Raw genomic sequence first — 21,585 nt, 5'->3', positions numbered from 1 at the left:
TGGGATCAAATCCCACCATGGTAGGATGAATGTTAAATTCTGATGCAGTGCCCAAACAAAAACCAATGGAAGTGGGAGGGTCTAGGGCAGATGTGCGAAAGTGATTCTGAGCTGGTCAGGACAAAACCTTTGAATAAGCTCGAGCTTGCAGAAGGAGAGGCTTAACAGGCTTGGAAAGCAGTGAATCTCTCCTTGCTGCTTCTCTCGCTCTCTCTCTCGCTGTCTCTCATCTTTCATCCTGGATTGAAGAACAATTTATTTTCTGTATATGGGAGGTTATTATATTGAACAGTTAATTAGTCATAGTTACTGTATCTATTATTCTGTTAAGTTTGCCAATAGAGTCAAGTTATTCCAAGTTCTTCCTTTCTTTTTTGTTGTATTTTTACTGCAGTGTTTGAATAAATCGTGTTTTACTTAACGTAGAGTAATTTAACCAGTCACATTGCATCTGGAACACCTTTAAAGTAAGATGAAGTTAGAGTCTAGGCTACCTTCAAATATTTTGGGGTCTGGTCTGGTCCATAACAGGATCCTGGTCAGGAGAGTGTTAAAATAGTGAACCTCTTGAGTTCTACAATTGAGGCAATGTCAGTAATGGTAGAGAAGAGACTATAGTGTGCCAGCTGTTGCTAGGACTTGCATTTTACTTGGTCCCTGTGCCCAGCTCTCTGTGCAGTCACAATTTAAATATTTCATGAACTTTACACAGTGGGGAAGAGGATGGCCTGTGTTTATTGTCACCATTTTAATGAGTAATTGAATACAAGTTGTTGTTTTGTGTTGGCAAGCATTTCAATATTAAGTTTCTCCAGGACTGTTGCAATGGCCCAAACCAATTTAGTTTTCTTTGTGTAAACATTATTAAGGGAATAGCAGTCATAGCAAGCCTAAGCTTTGTCATGCAATGGGAAAGGACAAGGAGCAGTTCAGAGTAAAAACAATACTGAATTGGATGAGGGCCAATTTTAATTGGATTGTAAGATGTGAGAATGAAGCAGGCCTTTCAGCCCATCAAGTTTGTTCTGCCTTCCAATGAGATCTTAGCTGATCTGATAATTCTAAATTCCATTTTCCTGCCTTTACCATTGGAGTGAGAATTGTGCCTTCCCAATTAAATTGGAATGAAAGAATAACAAGCAAAATTGTAATTTTAAACTGTAGAAAGTTCGGGTACAGTTGTGGTATATTCCCACATATAGGAAAAGGCAGGGTGAACCAAGTCAGAGCTCTTTGGATGACAGTAGCAAGTGAGATGAAGCAGAATATGAGTAAACCCTGAAAGTTCAGAGACAAAGTGGCAGTATTAGACTGATAGGTAACACGTGTGGGGTTTAAGAAGTATTTTTAATAGACATGGAAATGACCAAAAGGGTAGTTGACAGGAGGATTAGCTGTTCAAGCGTTAAAAATGTATCAATGTATTGAAAGCAGAATGCAGGGCTGGGACCAACATAGATGCAACAGAAATACTGGATATACCAAACATTTTATCGAGGACGATTGGCTGTTAAGTGCCCAGGGCTTAATGGGATGCAAATGAGGATACTGAGGGAAAAGGGATAAAAATTGCTGAGGAAATCTTCCGCTACAATCCCAGTGTCACTTGTCTTCCCAGCAGGCTGTCCCTCTTACCTGGTGAACTCTTGAGGGTAATTTTCAAACCGTGGATGTGGCTCCTTGTAAATAATTCCTCATCTTTGTGCTTGAGATCAATCCTGGCAACTTCCAAGGCTGCGCTTAGAATAAAACTCTTCCCCCATCGCATTTTATTCTGTATCATACTCTCCGGAAATATCACCAACACAACTTCTAGTTTGTGATGCAATTAGCTGTCTCTTTTAAAACTCTTCCTCAAAGTCAGAATGTGCGGCCATTAGGATGGACCATCAAATAAAAGAGGGAGTCTGAGCACTGAAACCTTTGTGAGAGAGACAGAAACATTGGTGAGGGGGAGAGAGATACACAGACAGAGCTCCTTCCGAAGTCTGTTCTGTGACTCTATTAGGTCTGGCAATCTGTATCTCCATTCCATTTAGCTGCCTTAACTCATAACTTTACAAATGACCTCCATCCTGAAACATTTAGGGAACAGTGTTCTAGATTTCTACTACAATGGACAGATGTGAACGTTTCTCTCTAGAATGCTGCATTGTGCAATGCATATTAACATCTTAAGGCACGTGTTTACTATCAATTCCTCTCCTCTCGTCAAAGAAAAGGTTTTCTTTCTCCCCCAACCCCACTTAAAATTCTTGCCTCGATCTGTTAACTGTACACAGGCTGTAATTATGGCTGGGAACCGCATTTGGATGTAAGCAATGCACAGTGTAGCTAGTAATGCAGCACTGCTGGAGTGCACCCTTTGTGGAGCTTTGTTTGCAGGACCGGGAGAAAGCTGTATTACTGCCTTCTGAGATCCCTGCAGTTGTTGGGTTCTGGCTGAGCACCGTTTGGTTTCTAATGATGCAGCTTTGGCGGCAATGCAACGAGCTACGCAAGCCCCAAGCAGGGGACCTGGGGTTGGCGGCCTTTTGGCAAGGTGAGCCCAGCAACTAAAATGGCACCTGAAGAGTTGGGACTCCAGCATTGGTGGGTCTGGCATGGGTGTGGTTAGCCAGCTCAGGGCTGACGGTGGAGGCAGTGTACTTTCTTTCAGCTTTATCTTTTTCATTCTTGAAGTATTTGAATGGTGCCGGATTGAGGTGGCAGTTGCAGTTTTTCACTGTGTATTTTACTGTCTTGCTCTACTCATTGTAGAGTACAAGTGACAATAAATCATCGTCATCAAGCCAGGTGTCCCCATCCCCAAGTCCTGCTCTTGGCCTGGAAGATTTCCTTAAAATATAACCTCTTTGACCAAGCTCTTGGCTGCCTGAGCTAATATCGCTTCAATTTACAGGAAGGCGGATTAATATCTGAATGGCAGTAGATTGGGAAAGGGCAATGAGACCAGTCGCTGAAAGTAAGTGTGGAGGTACAGCAGGTGGTGAGGAAGGCCAATCGTATATTGGCCTCCATAGCGAGAGGATTTGAGTACAGGAGCAGGGATGTCTTGCTGCAGTTATACAGGGCCTTGGTGAGACCACACCTGGAGTATTGTGTGCAGTTTTGGCCTCCTTTATCTGAGGAAGGATGTTCTGGCAACAAAGGGAGTACAGTGAAGGTTTACTGGGCTAATTCCTGGGATGGCAGGACTGACGTATGGAGAGAGACTGAGTGAGTTAGGACTGTATTCACTGGAATTTAGAAGAATTGGGCGGGCCGGGGATGGAATCTCATAGAAACCTATGAAATTCTAACAGGACTCGACTGGGTAAATGCAAGTAGGATGTTCCTTTGGGTGGGGAGTCCAGAACCAGGGTTGAACAGTCTAAGGATAAGGAGTAAGCCATTTAGGACTGAGATGAGAAGAAATGTCTTCGCCCAGAGTGGTGAACCTGGGGAGCTCTCTGCCACAGAATGTAGCTGATGCCAAAACACTGAATGTTTTCAAGAAGAAGATAGATATAGTTCTTTAGGACTAAAGCCATCAAATATATGGGGAGAAAATAGAAACGGGACTGAGTTGGATGATCGTAGTGATTAGTGGAACAAGCTCGAAAGGCCGAATGGCCTGCTCCCATATTTCTACAGTTTTGATGTCTGATTGCTCTGGAGGAACCTTGTAATGTTTAGCTCGGTTGACAGCACCGCATAAACGCGAGCTGTCGTGCTCCTGTGCCCCCACCCCTACCACCATTCCAAATTTAAAATTGAAATGTTTTGTGGCTGGTATTGGGGAAACTGCTGCCTTGAAACGGAAAATATCCATCCATTTTAAAGGGACCACTCTGAAAACCCCAGCTTGCACGTGCACTGCCCACCTAGTCCGGCACTTTTTTTTTGAAAAAGGTCTCGCTGCAGCCCCTCAGCAGTTCCCCTTGCATCCAGTGCAGGCAAACAGAAACCATCAGAGGATACCTGCTGCTCGATCTCTCTCCACTGGCCATTTTCTGGGTGACAACAGAGTTACGATAATAGCTCCTTCACTCAGGTAGTGGAGAGCTCACAGCCCACCTCGGAGGGTCCTGTGACCATTTTCCATCAGCTCGGGCACTGCTGTGACAGGCAGCCTGGGAGTCGCTGAACACTTTGTAACTGAGCTATTTAATTTTCCAATCTGCATCAATCCGTCTCCATCTGACAGTTGGCTTTCCCAGAATGATGGACTGAGAGTAACGTGGATCTTGCAGCTGCTCCTGACATTCGGGCTTACTTCTAGATTTGTTAGTTATTAAACCATGAGGGGCAGTTTTGTTTTTTTTTTAACACAGTGGTTTGTGTGTGGAATGAACTTCCAGAGGAAGTGGTGGATGCGGGTAAAGTTAACAACATTTAAAAGACATTTGGATAAGTTCATGAATTGGAAAGATTTGGAGGGATACGGGCCAAGCACAGGCAGGTGGGACTAGTTTAGTCTGTAGTTATGGTCGGCATGGGCTGGTTGGACCGAACGGTCTGTTTCTGTGCTGTGTGACTGTGTATGGTGGGTTCCCTTGGTGTGGGTTTGCTGTCCTCTTTGATGATCTTATCTGTCTGCAGTCTCATGTTGCCTGTTTTGTTTTTGTTGTTCTGTTGCAGCCGAGTTGGAGTTTGTCCAGATCATTGTGATAGTGGTGGTGATGATTGTGATGGTCGTGGTGATTACCTGCCTGCTTAACCACTACAAGCTCTCCACACGGTCTTTAATAAACAGGCAGAGCCACATCAGGAGGCAAGAAGATACATTACAGTCGGTAAGAAGCAGACTACACTTTTGAAAATCATCATTTGGGTCCAGTAGATTGCTGGTTAGTGCGCTGGTCCTGAGGTTAAAACCCATCATGGCTAGTTGGAGGATTTACTTCAATGCATGGGATGATCTGTGCATTAGCAGGAAATGAAAGGAGTAAATCACATTTAAGTGGCATCATTCACACCCTCCATCTCCAAGTGCTTTGTTACAAATTGAGTCCCTTAACAATGTCGGAAATGCTGGCAGCCAGAGTTGGCACAGGAAAGCCCCACAAATGCCCATTTGCTGACCTTGGTGGCAGAACACATCTGGCCCAGGGCACTGAGCGAGAACCTTCCCCGTTCTCCTTTGAAAAAGCGCCTAGGGATCTTCCCCATCCACCACTGAGGGCAAATGGAGCTTCTCAGTCATTGTCTCCACCAATTAGGCATTGTTTCTGACAGAGCAGCATTCCCTCTGTTTAGTCTCCCACCCCCAGACAGAGCTGTTTGCACCCTGACTGCAGTGTATTTGGCACCTCATCCCTGTGAGTGAGGTTTAAAATAGGCCAATTATGTTGCTCTTGGTCTCTGAAAATTGTGTGTGTGTAAGTAGGAGTCTGTGTAGAGTGGCGCCAAGGAGAGCGATCTAGACTGGATAAGATCTGAATTGTGGTTCCCTGTGTAACTTGATATCTCTTCAACACTGTCTAGGCTAATGCTTGCTCACCTTCACACACTCCCTAAACTCTCTCGCTCACTCAGACCTCTTCTTCACACATCCCATTCCCTTTCCAGCCTGGACCTCTGAGAAATGCTGTAGCGAACAGAGTGGAGAGGGCAACAGTCTGCTGCCCTGGTTTGCCAGAAAGGAACCAAAGCATGGATGGCATGCAAAGGACTTGTAATGTGGCCTCAATGCCACCCTGCATGTCACTGCAAAACTCATCTCAATAGGTGGTGTTGGTTAGTGAGATGCTGCTGACTGGTCTTTTTTTTATTCATTAATGGGATGAGGGCGTCGCTGTCCACACAGCATTTATTGCCCATCCCTAATTACCCTGACGGTTTTTTAAAGACTCAACCACATTGCTGTGGGTCTGGAGTCACATGGAGGCCAGACTAGGTAAAGATGGCAGTTTCTTTCCCTAAAGGACATTAGTGAACCGGATGGGTTTTTCCCAGCAATTGACAATGGATTCATGGTCATCATTAGATTCTTCATTCCAGATATTTTATTCAAATTCCACCATCTGCCGTGGTGGGATTTGAACTTGGGTCCCCAGAACATTATCTGGGTCTCTGGATTAACAGTCCAGCAATAGTATCACTAGGCCACTGCCTCCCTGTACTGGTGTACAGTACAATCTGGCCATCATCACTTTTTCGTCTGCTGCCCCCTCCCACCCTGCACTGACCCATGTCTGGGTGTGTTATACACAAGCTGTGAGATTTAGCAGAGAGTCTGGAACAGGAAGGTGTGTAGAACATTCACAGATGGGTGGGCACAAATTTATCCTGCTCTTGTGCATAGTGAAATCGAAAAGTGATCTAAATACTAGAGTTCCTGCGTTTAAAAACAGCCTCCTCTCGATAACCTGAGGGGTACAAATGACCTCATCAGAGAGTCCCGTTCTGTTTACACGGTAGGAATTGGTCAATGTGACAGTTCCGTTAATCAGCGCTGAGGTGGGCACAGTAGATAGATGATGGCTCCTTGGTATCTGGGCCCTCAGGCAGGACTTTCTGGTGTGTGAGTGACAAGTATCTCTCACTGTATCAAGAAGTGAAAGCAGGTGAGTCAGTGCCTCCACTGTACCTGGCTTGTCACTTTGGAAAAATAACCAGCAGGAGGAGACAGCTCAATGGGGGTAGTGCACACTCCACTGTCTATCGAGAAACACCAGATTGTCACCTCCGTCTCCTTATCCTTGGAGAAAGAACAAACACAGCCAAGTTTCTACCCAATTCTGCACCTCAGCAGTAGACAGCTTTCTGAAGTACAACAGTACACTCAGAAATCTATAATGGAAGTGGTGTCCTCATTAACTAAATCAAATTGATCACAGGTCAAGTACTTGGCAATTGGAGATGGCAGTGCCCTTTACACTGTTAAGTTTCCTGCTGTCACGTCGAGTTTCCATTGTGTATCCAGTGGTCTTCAGGAGTATAGCCACAAACATAGTTGTGTTTTCCTTTAATCCGTGCGTTCAGTTAGCTAGAGACCAGGCAATGCTTGATTCCAGGAGCCTTTTACCCACAGTCTGGCTAAAATGTGGGAACTTGCGCTGTGATGCGAGGACTCCTGATATATTCAGTGTTATGTCAGTTCATATGGAGTTGCAAAAATCAGGAGCACACGTGCATGTACGGTCTTGCTTCATTCTACGGAGTGCAGTCGTGCAGCCATTCTGCTTCCTGCCCTGGTCCTGGTGGGGATACTGTTCTCCTCCCTTTTACAGTTTTGGATGAACTTGTGACACTTTGCCCTGCTGTTCTCACAGCCTCCAACTTAAATTACAAAGGTTTTTAATTTTAATTTCTAATCCCAGTCTTTGGATAACCAGATGTTGTTAAATGGCGCTCACCCTTGTTTGAGTCCCCGAGAAAAGCAAGTTCCCACCTCACCCTCGGGTTAATATGAATCTGCCTTTTTTTCCACATCCGCACTTCCATGTGGATTCGAATGATAATTGACTTCTGATCGGTTTATGTTGAAGAGCAAATACATCTTGATGCAGCTTGAAATCTGCTCGGACAAGCTGGCCAAGGAATCCTGAGCCATGACCATTCCTTCAGGGACCATGAAGCGTCTCCCTGGAGTCACTCTAATAAGCTGGGGTCTTCCTGGTTGATTTGAAGCTAATTTCAGTTAGTTGGTCTCCATTATCTGTTCTTTGTCAGTGTGAATCCTGAAGCAACTCAAACAATGCTTTCTGGCACAGGCAGCACGGTGGTTAGCACTCTGCCTCACAGTGCCAGGGACCCGGGTTCGATTCCAGCCTTGGGCGACTGTCTGTGCAGCGTTTGCACATTCTCCCCGTGTCTGTGTGGGTTTCCTCCGGGTGCTCCGGTTTCCTCCCACAGTCCAAAGATGTGCAGGCTAGGTGGATTGGCCATGCTAAATTGCCCATAATGTTCAGGGATGTGTAGATTAGGTGGGTTATAGGGGGATGGGTCTGGGTGGGATGCTCTGAGGATCGGTGTGGACTTGTTGGGCCAAAGGGCCTGTTTCCACACTGTAGGGATTCTATGATGGTGAAGATGTTTCTCTGCAAATTGGAAATGATTTAAACTGTCTTTGTTCTTTGATTATGAACCCTGTGTGACAGGCAGCACGGTGGCTCAGTGGTTAGCACTGCTGCCTCATAGCGCCAGGGACCCAGGTTTGATTCCACCCTCTGGTGACTGTCTGTGTGAAGTTTGTATGTTTTCCCCATGTCTGTGTGGGTTTCCTCCGGATGCTCCAGTTTCCTCCCACAGTCCAAAGATGTGCAGGTTGGTTGCATTGGCCATGCTAATTGCCCATAATGTCCAGGGATGTGCAGGCTGGGTGGGTTAGCCATGGGAAATGCAGGGTTATGGGAGTAGGGTAGGGCTGGGGCTGGGTGCGATGCTCTTTGGAGGATTAGTGTGGAGGTGATGGGCTGAACAGCCTGCTTCCACCCTGTAGGGATTCTATGATATTCAGGAATTTGTATATGTCTGAAAGTTTTAACACACTAATACTGGACAGTCGGGCTTCAAACCTGCTTTCCATGTCATTGCCTTCAAAGAGAAATGTGCTGGGATGTTGCAGACACAGGTGACTCTGTTTGAGAAATAGCCATTCTGAGAAATGGGGATTGTTGGGCTTCTACCAGGCTCAACACAAACTGCTCCCTAAGTTGCTTCCTAGCAACGAAGCCTGAGCTGAATGGAATAATTGAACTTTAGCAAACTTGTCACCAAAGCATCACAGGTTTTTATGTTAGAGCCAGACATGTGACAGATCTGTGTGAGAAGCTGTCCCAGTATGGTAACTATTTTACAGTGAAGATCTGGTGAGCACCCGTGCTTACCATGTGAATGTAGAGAGCACTTTTAATCAGCTTGTGCAGATGGGTTATGACGCATCCATGGTGCAGGATCTGAACCTGACCTTTCAGGACCAGGGACATGACCACTGCACCTCAAGAGCCCGGGTGGGACTTGAAGGAATCTTTCTCATCCACCTGTTCAAATGTTTTATTATACACCTCTGGAGCAGGTGGGACTTGAACCTGTGCCACCTGGCTCAGAGGTAGGGACACTACCACTGCACCACGAGTGCCCTGAGCAGTGCACTTTTGGCACGGGTGACGTGGTTGTTTCTGCAGTGTCATTACAGTTACAGCCGCCCATAATGTCTGGACAATGATTCCCTCAGTGCAACGTGAAATTATTCTGTCCACGTCGGCTGCTTTTCAGTCAATTTAAGGCAGTTTCACTGACAGCCTTCCACCATGTGACCCAATTATCCTGTCACCGACTTAGGAGGCTGGGTGGGATATATGCTTGGAAATAGGAGTTGATGTAACACCTTTCAGTGACTGGATGACCTTTTCACTTAATACTCCTGAGGCACAGACACTGAGAAAAGGAGCAGAACTTCAGTTAAACGCTGAACAGCCTGTTCACAGTTGCATCTGCACATCACCACTCTGTAGCCTAGTCATCTCCAGACTGCGTCTCTGCCTCCCATAATCTGGCTCCATAGCTACAACCTTGGTGCAATGGTGTCATCTACTGGAGACACAGGAAACAATTAGCCATTGCTTATTATAATGGCTTAGTTATTCATAATCTGGTCTGTGAGCACTCCACATCTGCTTTTTCAGAAATAATTGTGTTCCCTGAGGGTCTATGAAGAACATGAATGGTGTAAAAGAATATTCAGGCTTCCTTTATATGGGTAGGAATTGGTCAGCACATTCAGATTCTTCCTTTCACCATGACTTGCTGACCAGCTTCCTCTTAACCATCTTTTTGCTTGGTTGAACATGTATTGTGATTAGTTTTTCAATTTCCCACATTCTCACAAACGTGTGAATATATGATGGGAAGGGTGAGGTGGTGGGGGGATGTAATATTCTTGGTCTCATTGTACTGCCAGAAAAATCTTTGAGATGAGGAATGCATTAGCTTTATTTAAGAAACCTCTTGCTGCATATTTTTTTTCTGATTTGTTCACAGGGTGAGGGTGTTGCTGGCTAGGTCAGCATTTTATTGCCTATCCTTAATTGCCCAGACGGCAGTTAAGAGTTGCTGTGGGTCTGTAGGCCAGACTGGGTAAGGAAATTTCCCTAAAGGACATTAGTGAACCAGGTGGGTTTTTGCAACAATCAAAAGTGGTTACGTGGCCACCATTAGTCCAACTTTTTTTGTTTAAAATTCTAGATTTTTATTGAAGTAAAAAATTTAGGCTAATGGTTACCATGTCCAAAATAAACCATCTGGTTCACTAATGTACTTCTGGAAGGGAGTCTGTTCTTGCCTGTTCTGCTGTTCTGGCCTATATGTGACTGCAGACCCACACCAACATGGAACAGCCCTCTGGGCAATTCAGGATGGGTAATGAATGCCTGACCAGTGACGTGCACATCCCATGAACAAATATAAAACCAATCTTGCCACAAAGCTGCGAGAGAGAGCAAGGTCACTGCATCAACCCTTTTGATGTGTATTGTTTCATTAGCAAATCAGAGTCAGAGTTAACTCGTCATACCTTTTTACATTGGGAGGTGTGCTAGGGGAGTGGGGCTTGAGATGAGATTGGTAAATAAGACATTAACTTACTGTTATTTTGCCAGCCATTTGTATGAATGTTGCAGCCAGTTATGTTTGTGGTTTTAGTTTTAATTTGCTGGCGTATCTGAAGCTCGTTTGGGCATGTGTTTTAGTGGGTCTGCTGTAAAGTCTTTGGGTTCTAAGTACTACATCCCTAAGTTTACAGACACTCAACAGTAACCAACATATATTGTTGGGGAAGGAGGATTTCTCACTGAATAGGTAGTGGTTGATGCAGGAAGCCTAAAGTGAGAGTTTATTCTGCTGACTCTGTGCCAAGACATAGTTACTTAGCTTTTCTTAAAGTAAAAGGCCTGAAAAATGCAGTGTTTGCACCCAGGTTCACTCTTCTCCCAACCGAGCTCTTGTGTTCAACATCGTATCCTGTCTCATTTAGGATTCATTTTATTGTCAGCATGGGGAGTAGAAAACCTACTTATATAGATCTATTCAATAGTTCGAGAACATGCCTTCCTATCTGGATAATACAATGAACAAAACAATCGAGTCTTGTGTTAGAACATTGTGTGACTCTCACTCATTAACATGCTCTCATTCACACTCTTCTTCATTTTCTTTCTTTCTTTCTTTCTTTTGCCCTCCTTCAGTCCCTTCTCTTTCTCCTCTTTCCCACCCACCCCCAGCCCCCCTGGTGTTCTCTTTTTTTTCCAATTTGGATTAGACACTGCTCACTTTCTAGGGGACTTGGGACTCCAGTGTAGCTCCTGATTCAGTGAAAAATGTGTTATCTAGTCTTGGGCATGGATAGAGGGCTCAATTCAATATAAGATCCAGAGTATTAGGCTATGGAATATACTACTGTCATTTAAAACGAAGCATTGACCATGCTGCAGTTTAAGAATAGCTTATAAAGGTGGTTAAAGGAAATTGGAGAACAGAAATTCATCAAACATCATCAGACAGCACCTTCCAAACCCACAATCACTTCCATACAGAAGGACAAAGGCAGCCGATATAATGAAATACCACCTCTTGCAAGTTCCTCTCCAAGCCACTCACCATCCTGACTTGGAAATATATGAGACAACAAGGTGCAGGGCTGGATGAACACAGCAGGCCAAGATTGCTGTTCCTTCATAGTCACTGAGTCAAAGCCCTGGAATTCCCTCCCTACGGGCATTGTGAGTCTACCTACAGCATGTGGACTGCAGTGGTTCAAGAAGGCAGCTCACCACCACCTTTGCAATGAAGGAAGGGTAACAAATGCTGGCTAGCCAGTAACACCCACAACCCATGAGTGAATTAACAATTAAAATTGTACCCACGCTAATTTCTGTGTGAAATTTGGCCCCACAGTAGCTGATATGGAGAAATAGGAATTGTCAAACTATTGGAGTAGGTTCATGCAGAGTTACAAGAACTTTGCCCTACATGTTACTCTTCTGCATCTAACAGTCTCAATGCCTGAAATGCAGTCCCAGGTGTCGACATTCTGATCATAAATAGTAAAATCAAGTGTTTCTCAGTTCTTCACCATCACAACCACTTGTTTTCTCTAGCGTAGTCACTATTGTAATGTTGGAAACACGGCAGTCAGTTTACACACAGCATATTCCCATAAGCAACAATGTGAAACAAACCAGATAATTTTTTTTTGTTTAAGGCTGGTACTTGAAGGATAGTTATTGGCAAAAGCCCTGGGAGAAATGCTGTTGAATTAATTCATAGTGTGCAATGGAATTTTTTTTCGTGCCCACGCGTTAGTACAAGAGCAGTGTCTCAAAACCAGCACCGTCTGGTCTGAGTCTATAATTATTTAATGTTAATTTAATTAATTAACAATAGCAGGCTAGTGAGTTATCATACTCCCCTAATAATCACCCAAATCCATGATTTGCAGCTGTTTCTTTTTAGTTTTTGGTCAACCGTAGTTGAGACACTTGACCTGCGGATGGAGCTTTTAGTAATGATTCGCCTGAAAGATGATGCATGCACAATGCTGAGAGTCTGGGGGCCGGAATGGTGCCACAGCACCAAGCCTGATATTGTATTATTTTTTCTTGGCTTTGGCTATACCTCCGAAGGCTGGAGGCCTGGCCGAGACAGGTCATTGACACACTGTGGTAGCAGCTGGTCAATGAATTAAGAGTATTGCAGGCCGATCATTATTGGTTAGTGTGATATTACAGGACTGTTGCTACTCAAGACAGTGCTGATTGGCTTCTGATTATATTTTGTATTTATTATTTATTTCACAAAGCTATAGGTTGGTGTTGATCACCCTGCTTCATTGTGTAGGAGGGAGGCCTCTGGCCTTCAGACAGCACAGTGTCAGCAAGAGGAATGCTGGAGGTAAGCCTGCAAGGTCTAATCCTCACTTCCACCTAATTGTACGTTCCAGTCTATCATCTCCCATGCACCACAAGATAATCCGTTTTAAATTATGTTGATTGAATGATTAAATATTGGCCAGAGCACTGGGGAGACTATCTCCCTCCTTCACACCCTGGGCTGAGCCTGTGGATTCCATAAATATAGATAGAGAACTTTATTTTAGACTGTCTCAGCAAATACGCTGCACTGACTCATCAGACTCGGCAAATGCAAAACTGTATGCAATCATGTATTCAGCTTCAAATTGTGAGGAATGAGGTTTCGTGTTGACAGCACCCTGTACTGAGGCAAGATAATTATAATTAGTACCTGGAGTAGGTGAAGCGGGTATAAGGGAATTACAGCTAATCCAGGAATGCTTGTATCTGGTGCTTGTGGCTTTTAGCATCTGTCTTCAGCGACATTGTTCTGTGTGTGCACAGACAGTGATCACGGTGGCTGGGTAGCATATGTGGGGGTGAGGTCTGCAGACTGTGGAGGAGATGGCAGTGAATGCAGCAACATCAGTAGTTTTACTTTGACCAATACTTCATGCAGAGCAAGTGCCCTTGGTGACGTTAGTTCAAGCCTGAAGCTCTATAAAACCTTCACCCAGCACAGAACAGCAAGCATTGATCTTTGATTAGAAGCAAGACAGCTGCCCATTCAGTCCCAGTGTTTCCCCTGTCTCCGAAGTTAGTAGCATTGCCTGTGAGGCAGGAGAATGTTCAGGCCTCATTCCAGTACATAGATTTTGTATTCTTATGTTGAAATTCCAGTGCAGTATGAGAGGAGTGTTATAGACTGCACTGTCACAGCAGCTAACTCGCCACCACCCCCAGCCCAGTGAACATTAACAATGTGATTGTATTATTCAAAGAAGAACATGGGAAATCTCACCAGTGCCCTAGCCAATACTTTATCTCAACCAACATCAGTAAAACACTGATATAAGCTCTTCAGGCTTTGGGAAGTCGGGAGGTGAGTTCTGATTCTAGTCTCTGACCTCTCTTGTAGCCACAGTACTTATGACTAGTCCAGTTCAGTTTCTGGTTGATTGTAACCTCCAGGATGTTGATGTGGGGGACTGAACAATGGTATTGCCATTGTCAAGAGGCAGTCGTTAGACTGTTTCTTACAGGAGATGGTCATTGCCCTACACTTGTGCAGCATGAATGTTACGTGCCACTTGTCAGCCCAAGCCTGGATATTGTCCAGTCTTGCTGAATTTGAACATGGACTGCGCTCAGTATGTGATGAGTCGCAAATGGTACTGAACATCCCCACTTCTGACCTTTTATGATATTGGTTTTGGAATCTTGCTGTGCACAAGTTAGCAGTTGCATTTTCCCCATTATGTACACTTCCAAAGAAACGTTACTTTGTGTTTAAAGTGTGTTGGGCTGTCACAAGGTCATGACAGATGGTGTAGAATTGCAAGTTCAGTTGTTTTCACCTTTGCCCCAGATAACTGAAATCTCAATTGCCTTAAATTAGAGAGTTTGACAGATTTTTACATCCTAGTTTTAATTTTGGATGCTTTTTTTTGTGGCAGACCTTGCCAATGCCATAACCATAAGAAGCTGTTGTGGGGGTAACTGACTGACTGTGTCTTTCTGTTCTTTTAGCAGCAGATCTACACACCCAGGTCGACAGACAGATTGACGGTCCCGTCTTTCCTACAGCGAGATCGGTTTAGTCGTTTCCAGCCCACTTACCCATACCTGCAGCATGAGATTGACCTGCCCCCCACCATCTCTCTGTCAGACGGTGAGGAACCCCCTCCGTACCAGGGGCCGTGTACCCTCCAGCTCCGTGACCCCGAGCAGCAGATGGAACTGAACCGTGAGTCGGTCCGAGCACCCCCGAACAGGACTATCTTTGACAGCGACCTGATAGACACATCCATTTACAACAGTGGGCCCTGCCCGCCCAGCAGTAACTCTGGCATCAGCGCTACCAGCTACAGCAATAATGGCCGAATGGAAGGACCCCCGCCCACTTACAATGAAGTCATAGGTCACTACCCTGGATCAACCTTTTTCCAGCACCAGCAGAACCATGGCGTCCTTTCTGTGATGGGAGGCAACAGACTGCAGCATCCTCAGAACCATGGCCTTGAGAGTACAGTTATCCGGAACAGCAAAGACAAAAAGACCGGGCATCCGTTCTGAGACCCACTCTGTGCACTTCAACTCAAACCAGGGGGCCCAGGTGAGCGGGGAGTGGGAGAGCATTGTCAGCCGCACTTGCTCCTCCTTCCTCCCCTGCTCCCCCCACCCACCCCCTTCCAATTGTATAAAGTTAATACTTAGCTATATCACATCTGAATTGAACATCAAGCATAAGGCTTCAGGTAGTTCTACTGAGCTACATTAGATAAGGAAGTTCCAAATCTCTGTGTTACTTTAAAAAGAGACCTTAGTTTAAGCAATGTATGTAAAATGCTGTCTTTAATTATCTCACTTAACTTTAAAGAAACATTTGCACAAAATTTTATGTTTGAAGAACCTGCAATATGTCAAATGAGAAAACTGCATGTGGAGGCAGGAGTATTTTTGTAATAGAAATGGCCTATACGAAAATGACTTTTTTTGTTTCGTTCCTAGAGGAGAGAATTGGCAATTTTTGGAGTGCCATCTCAGTGTGTCTCTAAACATTTCTGTATATTAAAAAAGGGGGTTTGGAGTTATTTATGAACACTTTTGAAACATTGCACTATTTTGTAATATGAGTAACAAGCAGACACTTATAATAGTGATGGCCTCCAGTGTCTGCCACAGATGTATGAACAAGCAAAGACGCTCTTGATTATAGAAGTGCTGAGCTACACAGATAAAGTCCTACAGGCCCCAGATCCATTGGGAAAAGAAACTGCAATGGTTTTCTGAAAAAAATAGAGCAAAGCTAAAGGGTTATGACATTCAGAAGAAATTGTGCTTTAAGATTAGAAAATGGGAGTTGCAAGGAATCTCATCTGCTCTTCCTTGTGACTCTTTGTGACATGATGGACCCAATACTGTGAATCCAGCTTGCAGGACATCTTCGGAAAAATCATCAGGATAGAAAATAGTCATGGAAAAGATAACCAAAGACACAGTCCTCTTTATACCCAGTGTGGGGTAATAAAATATGATTTGTGACAATTTTGGTACCTTTTAGCATGTCTGGAAACAAAAGTATAGTAACTTTTATTAAGAGACCGTTCCTTTTAATGTCAACACTGGTCCCATTTTTGAATTGTTTCAAGTAAATGTGATGGTGTTAATTGGATGCAAATCAAGTTTGGAAAATACTGTATGCTTTGGGAGTCAGGATAGGGGTCCAGGACAAGAATGATGATTTTGCATATTGTGACTTGGATATGGGTTTGGATGTGTGAATGAAGTCACTGGTAATGCAAGGTGCACTTTTCCCTCCCTAAACCAATTATTGAGATGTAGTTTGGGCAGTGTGAAGTTGGCTCACGCTTCAGAAAGGACTGTTATTCTCTCTCTTTCCCAACTATAAGTACAAAATTCCCAAATGGGAATAGAAGAACAAAGTACAGCTATTATATTGGGAAAGGGAGGATTAGACACAGAGGCTTGGATGATCACTTCAAATAGGAAAGTTCAGTTGGCATTTTGATCACTTCCATTTGAAGTCATAATGGCTGATATACCAACTTTGCTTTTTCTGCATGCAAGTTTGAAGTTTGGTATGTAAATACCCACATTTATACATCTGCCCGTTTGCTCAAGGTAGCCCAATGATTTGAAGATGGACAGGAGTTGAGGGTTCTATCCAGTCTGACTGACTGAAGATTGGTGATTAGTTAAAATGTACTTTTCCTTACCTCTCGATTATGCTCCTCCAGTGGGGAATGATGTACTCAAACAACCGCAGTTCTCAATTGCATCATTGTGTCCATTCCCTGACCAAGCCATTAGCCCACTATCACTGGCAGCTCCAAAGATGTATATCCCCAGTTTCACACTTTCAGTAACTCATGTGAACCTCAAGATGGCATCTACTTTCCAATTTATTATATTATTGGCCAAATAGTATTGAAGCTTTAAAAAGGTGTCTATGAGCTAGATCCCTCTTTTTTTGGTTTTTTATGCCAGTATCAGGTTTGGTGCTCCACTCGGGTTTGTCATAACAGAAGAAATCTCTAGAGAGAATCCATCGGAAATGGACCCCACAGACTTATCACAGGGCATGGAGAACGGCAGAGGCGCTGATTCATTTTAGAGCAAATGTGTTAATGGAACCGTTCAATCAGCTGGTGATGATGACAGATCTTATACAAATCATGCGTGGTACCTTGCTTACACTACTTTTGGAGGGAGATTTTTCAGACGTGTCTTTAATTCTGCCTTTGGTATATCGGGCACTGTTAAATATTCTCTTGTTGTCCATATTAATCAGAGTCTAAAGGGTGATAACATGGTCCTGTAACCTTTTTGTTTGCACGCATCAGACTGTTGCTGCCCTTGCCTGGTTTTCAGATTTGTCAGTTCATGGTCTTGGCTGCCAAGACCGAGTGTCATCTAAAATGTAAGAATGAGCTGACATGCAATTCCCACAAGGGATGTGAACCAGTCTTGAGCACCAGTCTAGAGATCACTGCCTGTTCCTTCATTTTCCTGGGATAAGGAAAGTTGCAATCTCCCTTTTGCTTAAAGACCTTATTGACAAGTTATTTTCCACTGGACAAGTACTCAAATTCTCAAGCAGGGTAGCTCCCCACTATTCGCCAGGTAGGCAACCTGGGTAACTCTACTCTTCCACAGCTTACTAGATATTATTCTTGACTTCTGATTTCTGATGGAAAAGATAGGTTAATGTTGACTTAAGAGTCTGGGTAGACGTTAATTGACTTGTTAATGGGCCATTTGCTAGGGGATTGATCAGTTTTTTTTTCTTCCAGTTCCTGCTTTATTGCTGCATGACAGAGAAACATACACTGTGCAATTTAGCTCTACAGCTACCATTGTTTCAGACTGCACTACGTTGTACCTTTTAACCTATGGGCTGCCAGAATTTCCCACACATTAGTTTTAACGACAAATGTTGTCTTGAAGTGTAGGACTGTGGAGAGTGGGCTGAAGGCTGAGAATTTCACTGTTTCCGCTCTTTGGAATTTGCTTTCTCTGAAATTGCTTCATGGCCCCGACCACTCTATTGCTATTTGACGTTTGTCATTTCGGCACAGTGAGGTGCTGATTACTGAAGATTCTTCACAAGTTGCTACGTGTTTGAGACAGTGTGTTTGTTGCTCTTAAGATGGGTCTATTAAGAGTTTTGCAGGCTGGGAGAGGAATCGTCCATGTGCAATTCAGAAGGGGAGAGAGAACAGAGTGACCTTTATCTTAAGAATTCCACTTTACATTAACACTCCTGGGTTCCACAAGTTTTGTCTCTTGTTAAAAGTGCTGCTTTGTTCAATTAACCTCCCCTACCCACCACCCCCCATCTTTATTTCCTCTTACACCCTCACTGCCATCCCCTGCAACTATCTCTCTCTCTCTTTGGTGCTGTGTATAGCTTGAATATATTCACACATCCTCCCCAGTGGTGAAAGAAGAATTTGTATTATGGATATTGCATGTAGTTTAAAAATAGTATTAACCAAATGAATGGAATCTGTGAAACCTAACTTGCACCACCATTGCATGATGTTACAGTCGAGTTCTGTTCAGTCTAAAGTCAAGAATGGATTAAAGAGGACCCATGTAAGGTATTATTACTTTGACAGGTTTATTTCCTATATTGGTTTTACAATAAACAGCTAAGCACTGTAAAAGACAAGAGTTGCAACTCCTGCACTTTGTAACTGTGATTTTTCAGAGCTTGGAATGATGCTGGTTTTATTACATCAGAAATGTTTCTTAATTAAAAGGAGTGGTTAGAGAAGTGAGATTGGGATGATGAATGGAAACCACTGGTGAGGAATCCAGCTGCTGCCTGTAGTACCAGTCTGCCCTATTGTCCAGTTTGAGAGTGGCTGATGACCATAACCTGACCTTGTTAAAAGCCAAATAGTCCACTGTCTTACCACAAATGGAATGGTTTGTTTTGTAGGAGTGTGATATATTTAGAAAAATGCACTGAAAAAACTTTTCCTTCCCCTAAAAGCTCACCCTCTGAATCAATGAACAGCAATAGCTGAAAATGCAGTATTCGAACAGTCAGTATTGAACCCTGTTGAATGCCCATGTGTATGTAATAGCAGCCAACTTCCCTTCCATAAGCTTCGACCGGAAGTTTAAAATAAACTGTACCATAGAGTGACAGGGAAGACTAAACCCCTTGCATCAGACTGGGCCCTGCCCCCAGCAGGAGAGCTGCTCGAAATCTTCTTGAAAACTTTAGAAGGGCTGCTGTTTAAAATCTGAATAGCACATTTACAATGTCATCTTCTCACGTTAACTGTTAGCTGTTCAGAAGCAAAATAGACAGAGATGGGGGGTTTCTTTCGAATAGCACGCTAAAAGAATTTTGATTTTCCTTTCACTTCCACACCCCGTACTCGGTTCCAATCAAATTGAACAAAATCTGCTGCAGGCGTTTGTCAAAATATCTCTCTTGACTATAAAAAGCAGCGGAGCTCGGCCATTTCTCCGCATTCAACTTGACTGAGCAGCTCTTCGTTCAACCTTCTGCCCGAGTTGAAATGAGGGAGTAAAGAGCGATTCCTCTCAGTCCTTTCACACTGCTGTCCCCGGCAGTGAAAGAGGCAGCGCTGCATTGGTGAAGGCAAGTCCCTGTTTCGGGTGAGTATGGCCAGCTCAGAAAGGGAACTGGAGGCAACGCAGTATGGAGCTAGAGGAACACAACAGGTCATCAGAGGAGCACCCCTCTGAAGGGTCCAGACCCGAAACATCAACTTTCCTGCTCCTCAGATACTGCCTGGCCTGCTGTGTTCTTCCAGCTCCACACTGCTGTCTTTGACTCCAACATCGGCAGTTCTTGCTATCTCCCTGGAAACTGGAGGCGTTCGCCCTTGTCTTCTGCCTGCGGTCCCCTACTCTCAGCACAATGTCTGTCTCCTTTCTATTCCTCTTTAGGTGCTTGACTTTTGTTTAATGATCTGATTTAGATCCCAGTGCAAAACTTGCTCGTGGATTTCTAAATTCTCCTTCTAGCCTTTTGGCTCAATTTACAACCGACTACCCGACACAATATTATAATATGTAATACATTTCCAGGTAATCAATCCTTTTATTTGGTGCGGTTGGGGAACAAAAAAGTCCATCCAACCTTTCACTCGGCAGCTCCGAGGATTCTTGGCAGTAAACTGTTGCTGAGGTTTTAGCTCATCTTTTGGGAGGATTTGCAGTTTGCGACCTGAATTTGCTGTGTGGCTCGGGGGTGAAGTTTTAGACGGAGTTTTTTTACCCAAGCAGTAAGTCTGATCTCCAAGATTCCCCACCCTCTGGATTTTAACTCCTCGTCAGCTTTTTTTTTAAAGTTGAGATGTTTTATAAAGGAATACTAGGGAGAAAAATTCCGTTGGGTTTGGAAGGTTGTTCTGGCTTTATTTTTAAAACTAAGCTTTTCTACAAGGACTCTGCTTAGAACCGCGGGGTTTAAACTTTGTGTGACGCGTACAATACTTTTCAAGGCAGTAAAAAAGAAACTTTTTTCTCTCATTGAAGTAACTGTGGACTCTGCTGATTTACAAAGAGATCCCCTAAGTACAAACTTATTGTGTACGTGACTACTGGTGTTTATTTTCAAAAATAAAAGGCAATCTCTCTTGTCACTAGGGTTTGAGTTACCATGAAGAGAAGGATATTTCACGAGCGAAGCCCCCTTTTCTCTGAATAAAGGTGGGGATTCTGTGTTTCTTCCCCCCCCCCCCCAAAAAAAAGTTATAAAATACCCGGAGCTTATTCAATATGTACAGTTTCTGCTGGGAATCTCGGGTTATCTCTGGAGGGAGTAGGCCAGGCTGGTCACAGGGACTCGTTTTAGACGTAACTTGAGGGACACTTCAAAAGTACTGGCTTCTTCAGAGTGCTTTAGTGCGCCTCTGTGCAAGAATTCCTGGTGGCAACACTGACTTTTATATATATATATATATATCTATATATATAAATGAGAGCGAAATCATTCCTATCATTGCATTGTTGCATTCGTGTATTTGGTGCCCGTTAAACCTGCCTCTTTCTGTAAACTATTAGTGGTATTAGAATTGATTTTATATACCCTCTGTGTCCTCCCCACCCCTCCCTCCCTTACATCACCAACCCACTACCACCCGGCTATTTTATGCATTAACGCATTTGCAGCGTGTTCGAAGTGATGAGATTAATCACAATTATTTTTATTTTATTTTGTTTTCAGACGCTTGTGGTCGACTTTGCAGCGATCACATTTGAAACAACAAATTTAAAAAAAAACAAAACAGTTTTAAAAAAAAGAAAAATAAATGAGATATAAACATACTGAGCAGCTGTGTTGTGGTTTCTTGACGCTCGGGTTTGTAAATAATGGCGCAGGTTGGGCTCCAGTTCCCCAGCAACTCGGCACGGCCAATGTCTACTGCCCATCCCTAGTTACCCTTCAGAAGGTGGTGGTGAGTTACCTTGAACCGCAGCGACCAATAACTCCGAAGGGTCATTAGACTCCAAAGGTTAACTCTTGTTTCTTTCTCCACAGATGCTTCCAGACCAGCTGAGTTTCTCCAGGGTTTTC

General features: G+C 43.9%; 1 protein-coding gene across 5 annotated transcripts in view; it reads left to right on the top strand.

Moving 5' to 3' along the window:
• LOC109937569 (protein TMEPAI-like) overlaps positions 1 to 21,335 on the top strand; it is a 91,530-nt gene extending 70,195 nt beyond the window's left edge. For 4 of the 5 annotated variants that reach the window (XM_048608380.1, XM_048608378.1, XM_048608382.1 and 1 more), the window contains exons 2-3: positions 4,624 to 4,778; positions 14,526 to 21,335. In XM_048608380.1, coding sequence (XP_048464337.1) covers positions 4,665 to 4,778; positions 14,526 to 15,071 — 660 coding nt within the window. In that variant the 5' untranslated portion in view covers positions 4,624 to 4,664 and the 3' untranslated portion in view covers positions 15,072 to 21,335. The remainder of the gene's footprint in view (positions 1 to 4,623; positions 4,779 to 14,525) is intronic. The other variant, XM_048608379.1, reaches the window with a different exon arrangement.
• Positions 21,336 to 21,585: the final 250 nt, after the last annotated feature.

Source organism: Rhincodon typus, chromosome 19, assembly GCF_021869965.1.
Source record: "Rhincodon typus isolate 14 chromosome 19, sRhiTyp1.1, whole genome shotgun sequence".
NCBI lineage: Eukaryota > Metazoa > Chordata > Chondrichthyes > Orectolobiformes > Rhincodontidae > Rhincodon > Rhincodon typus.
This window is presented reverse-complemented; position numbering and strand designations above follow the sequence as displayed.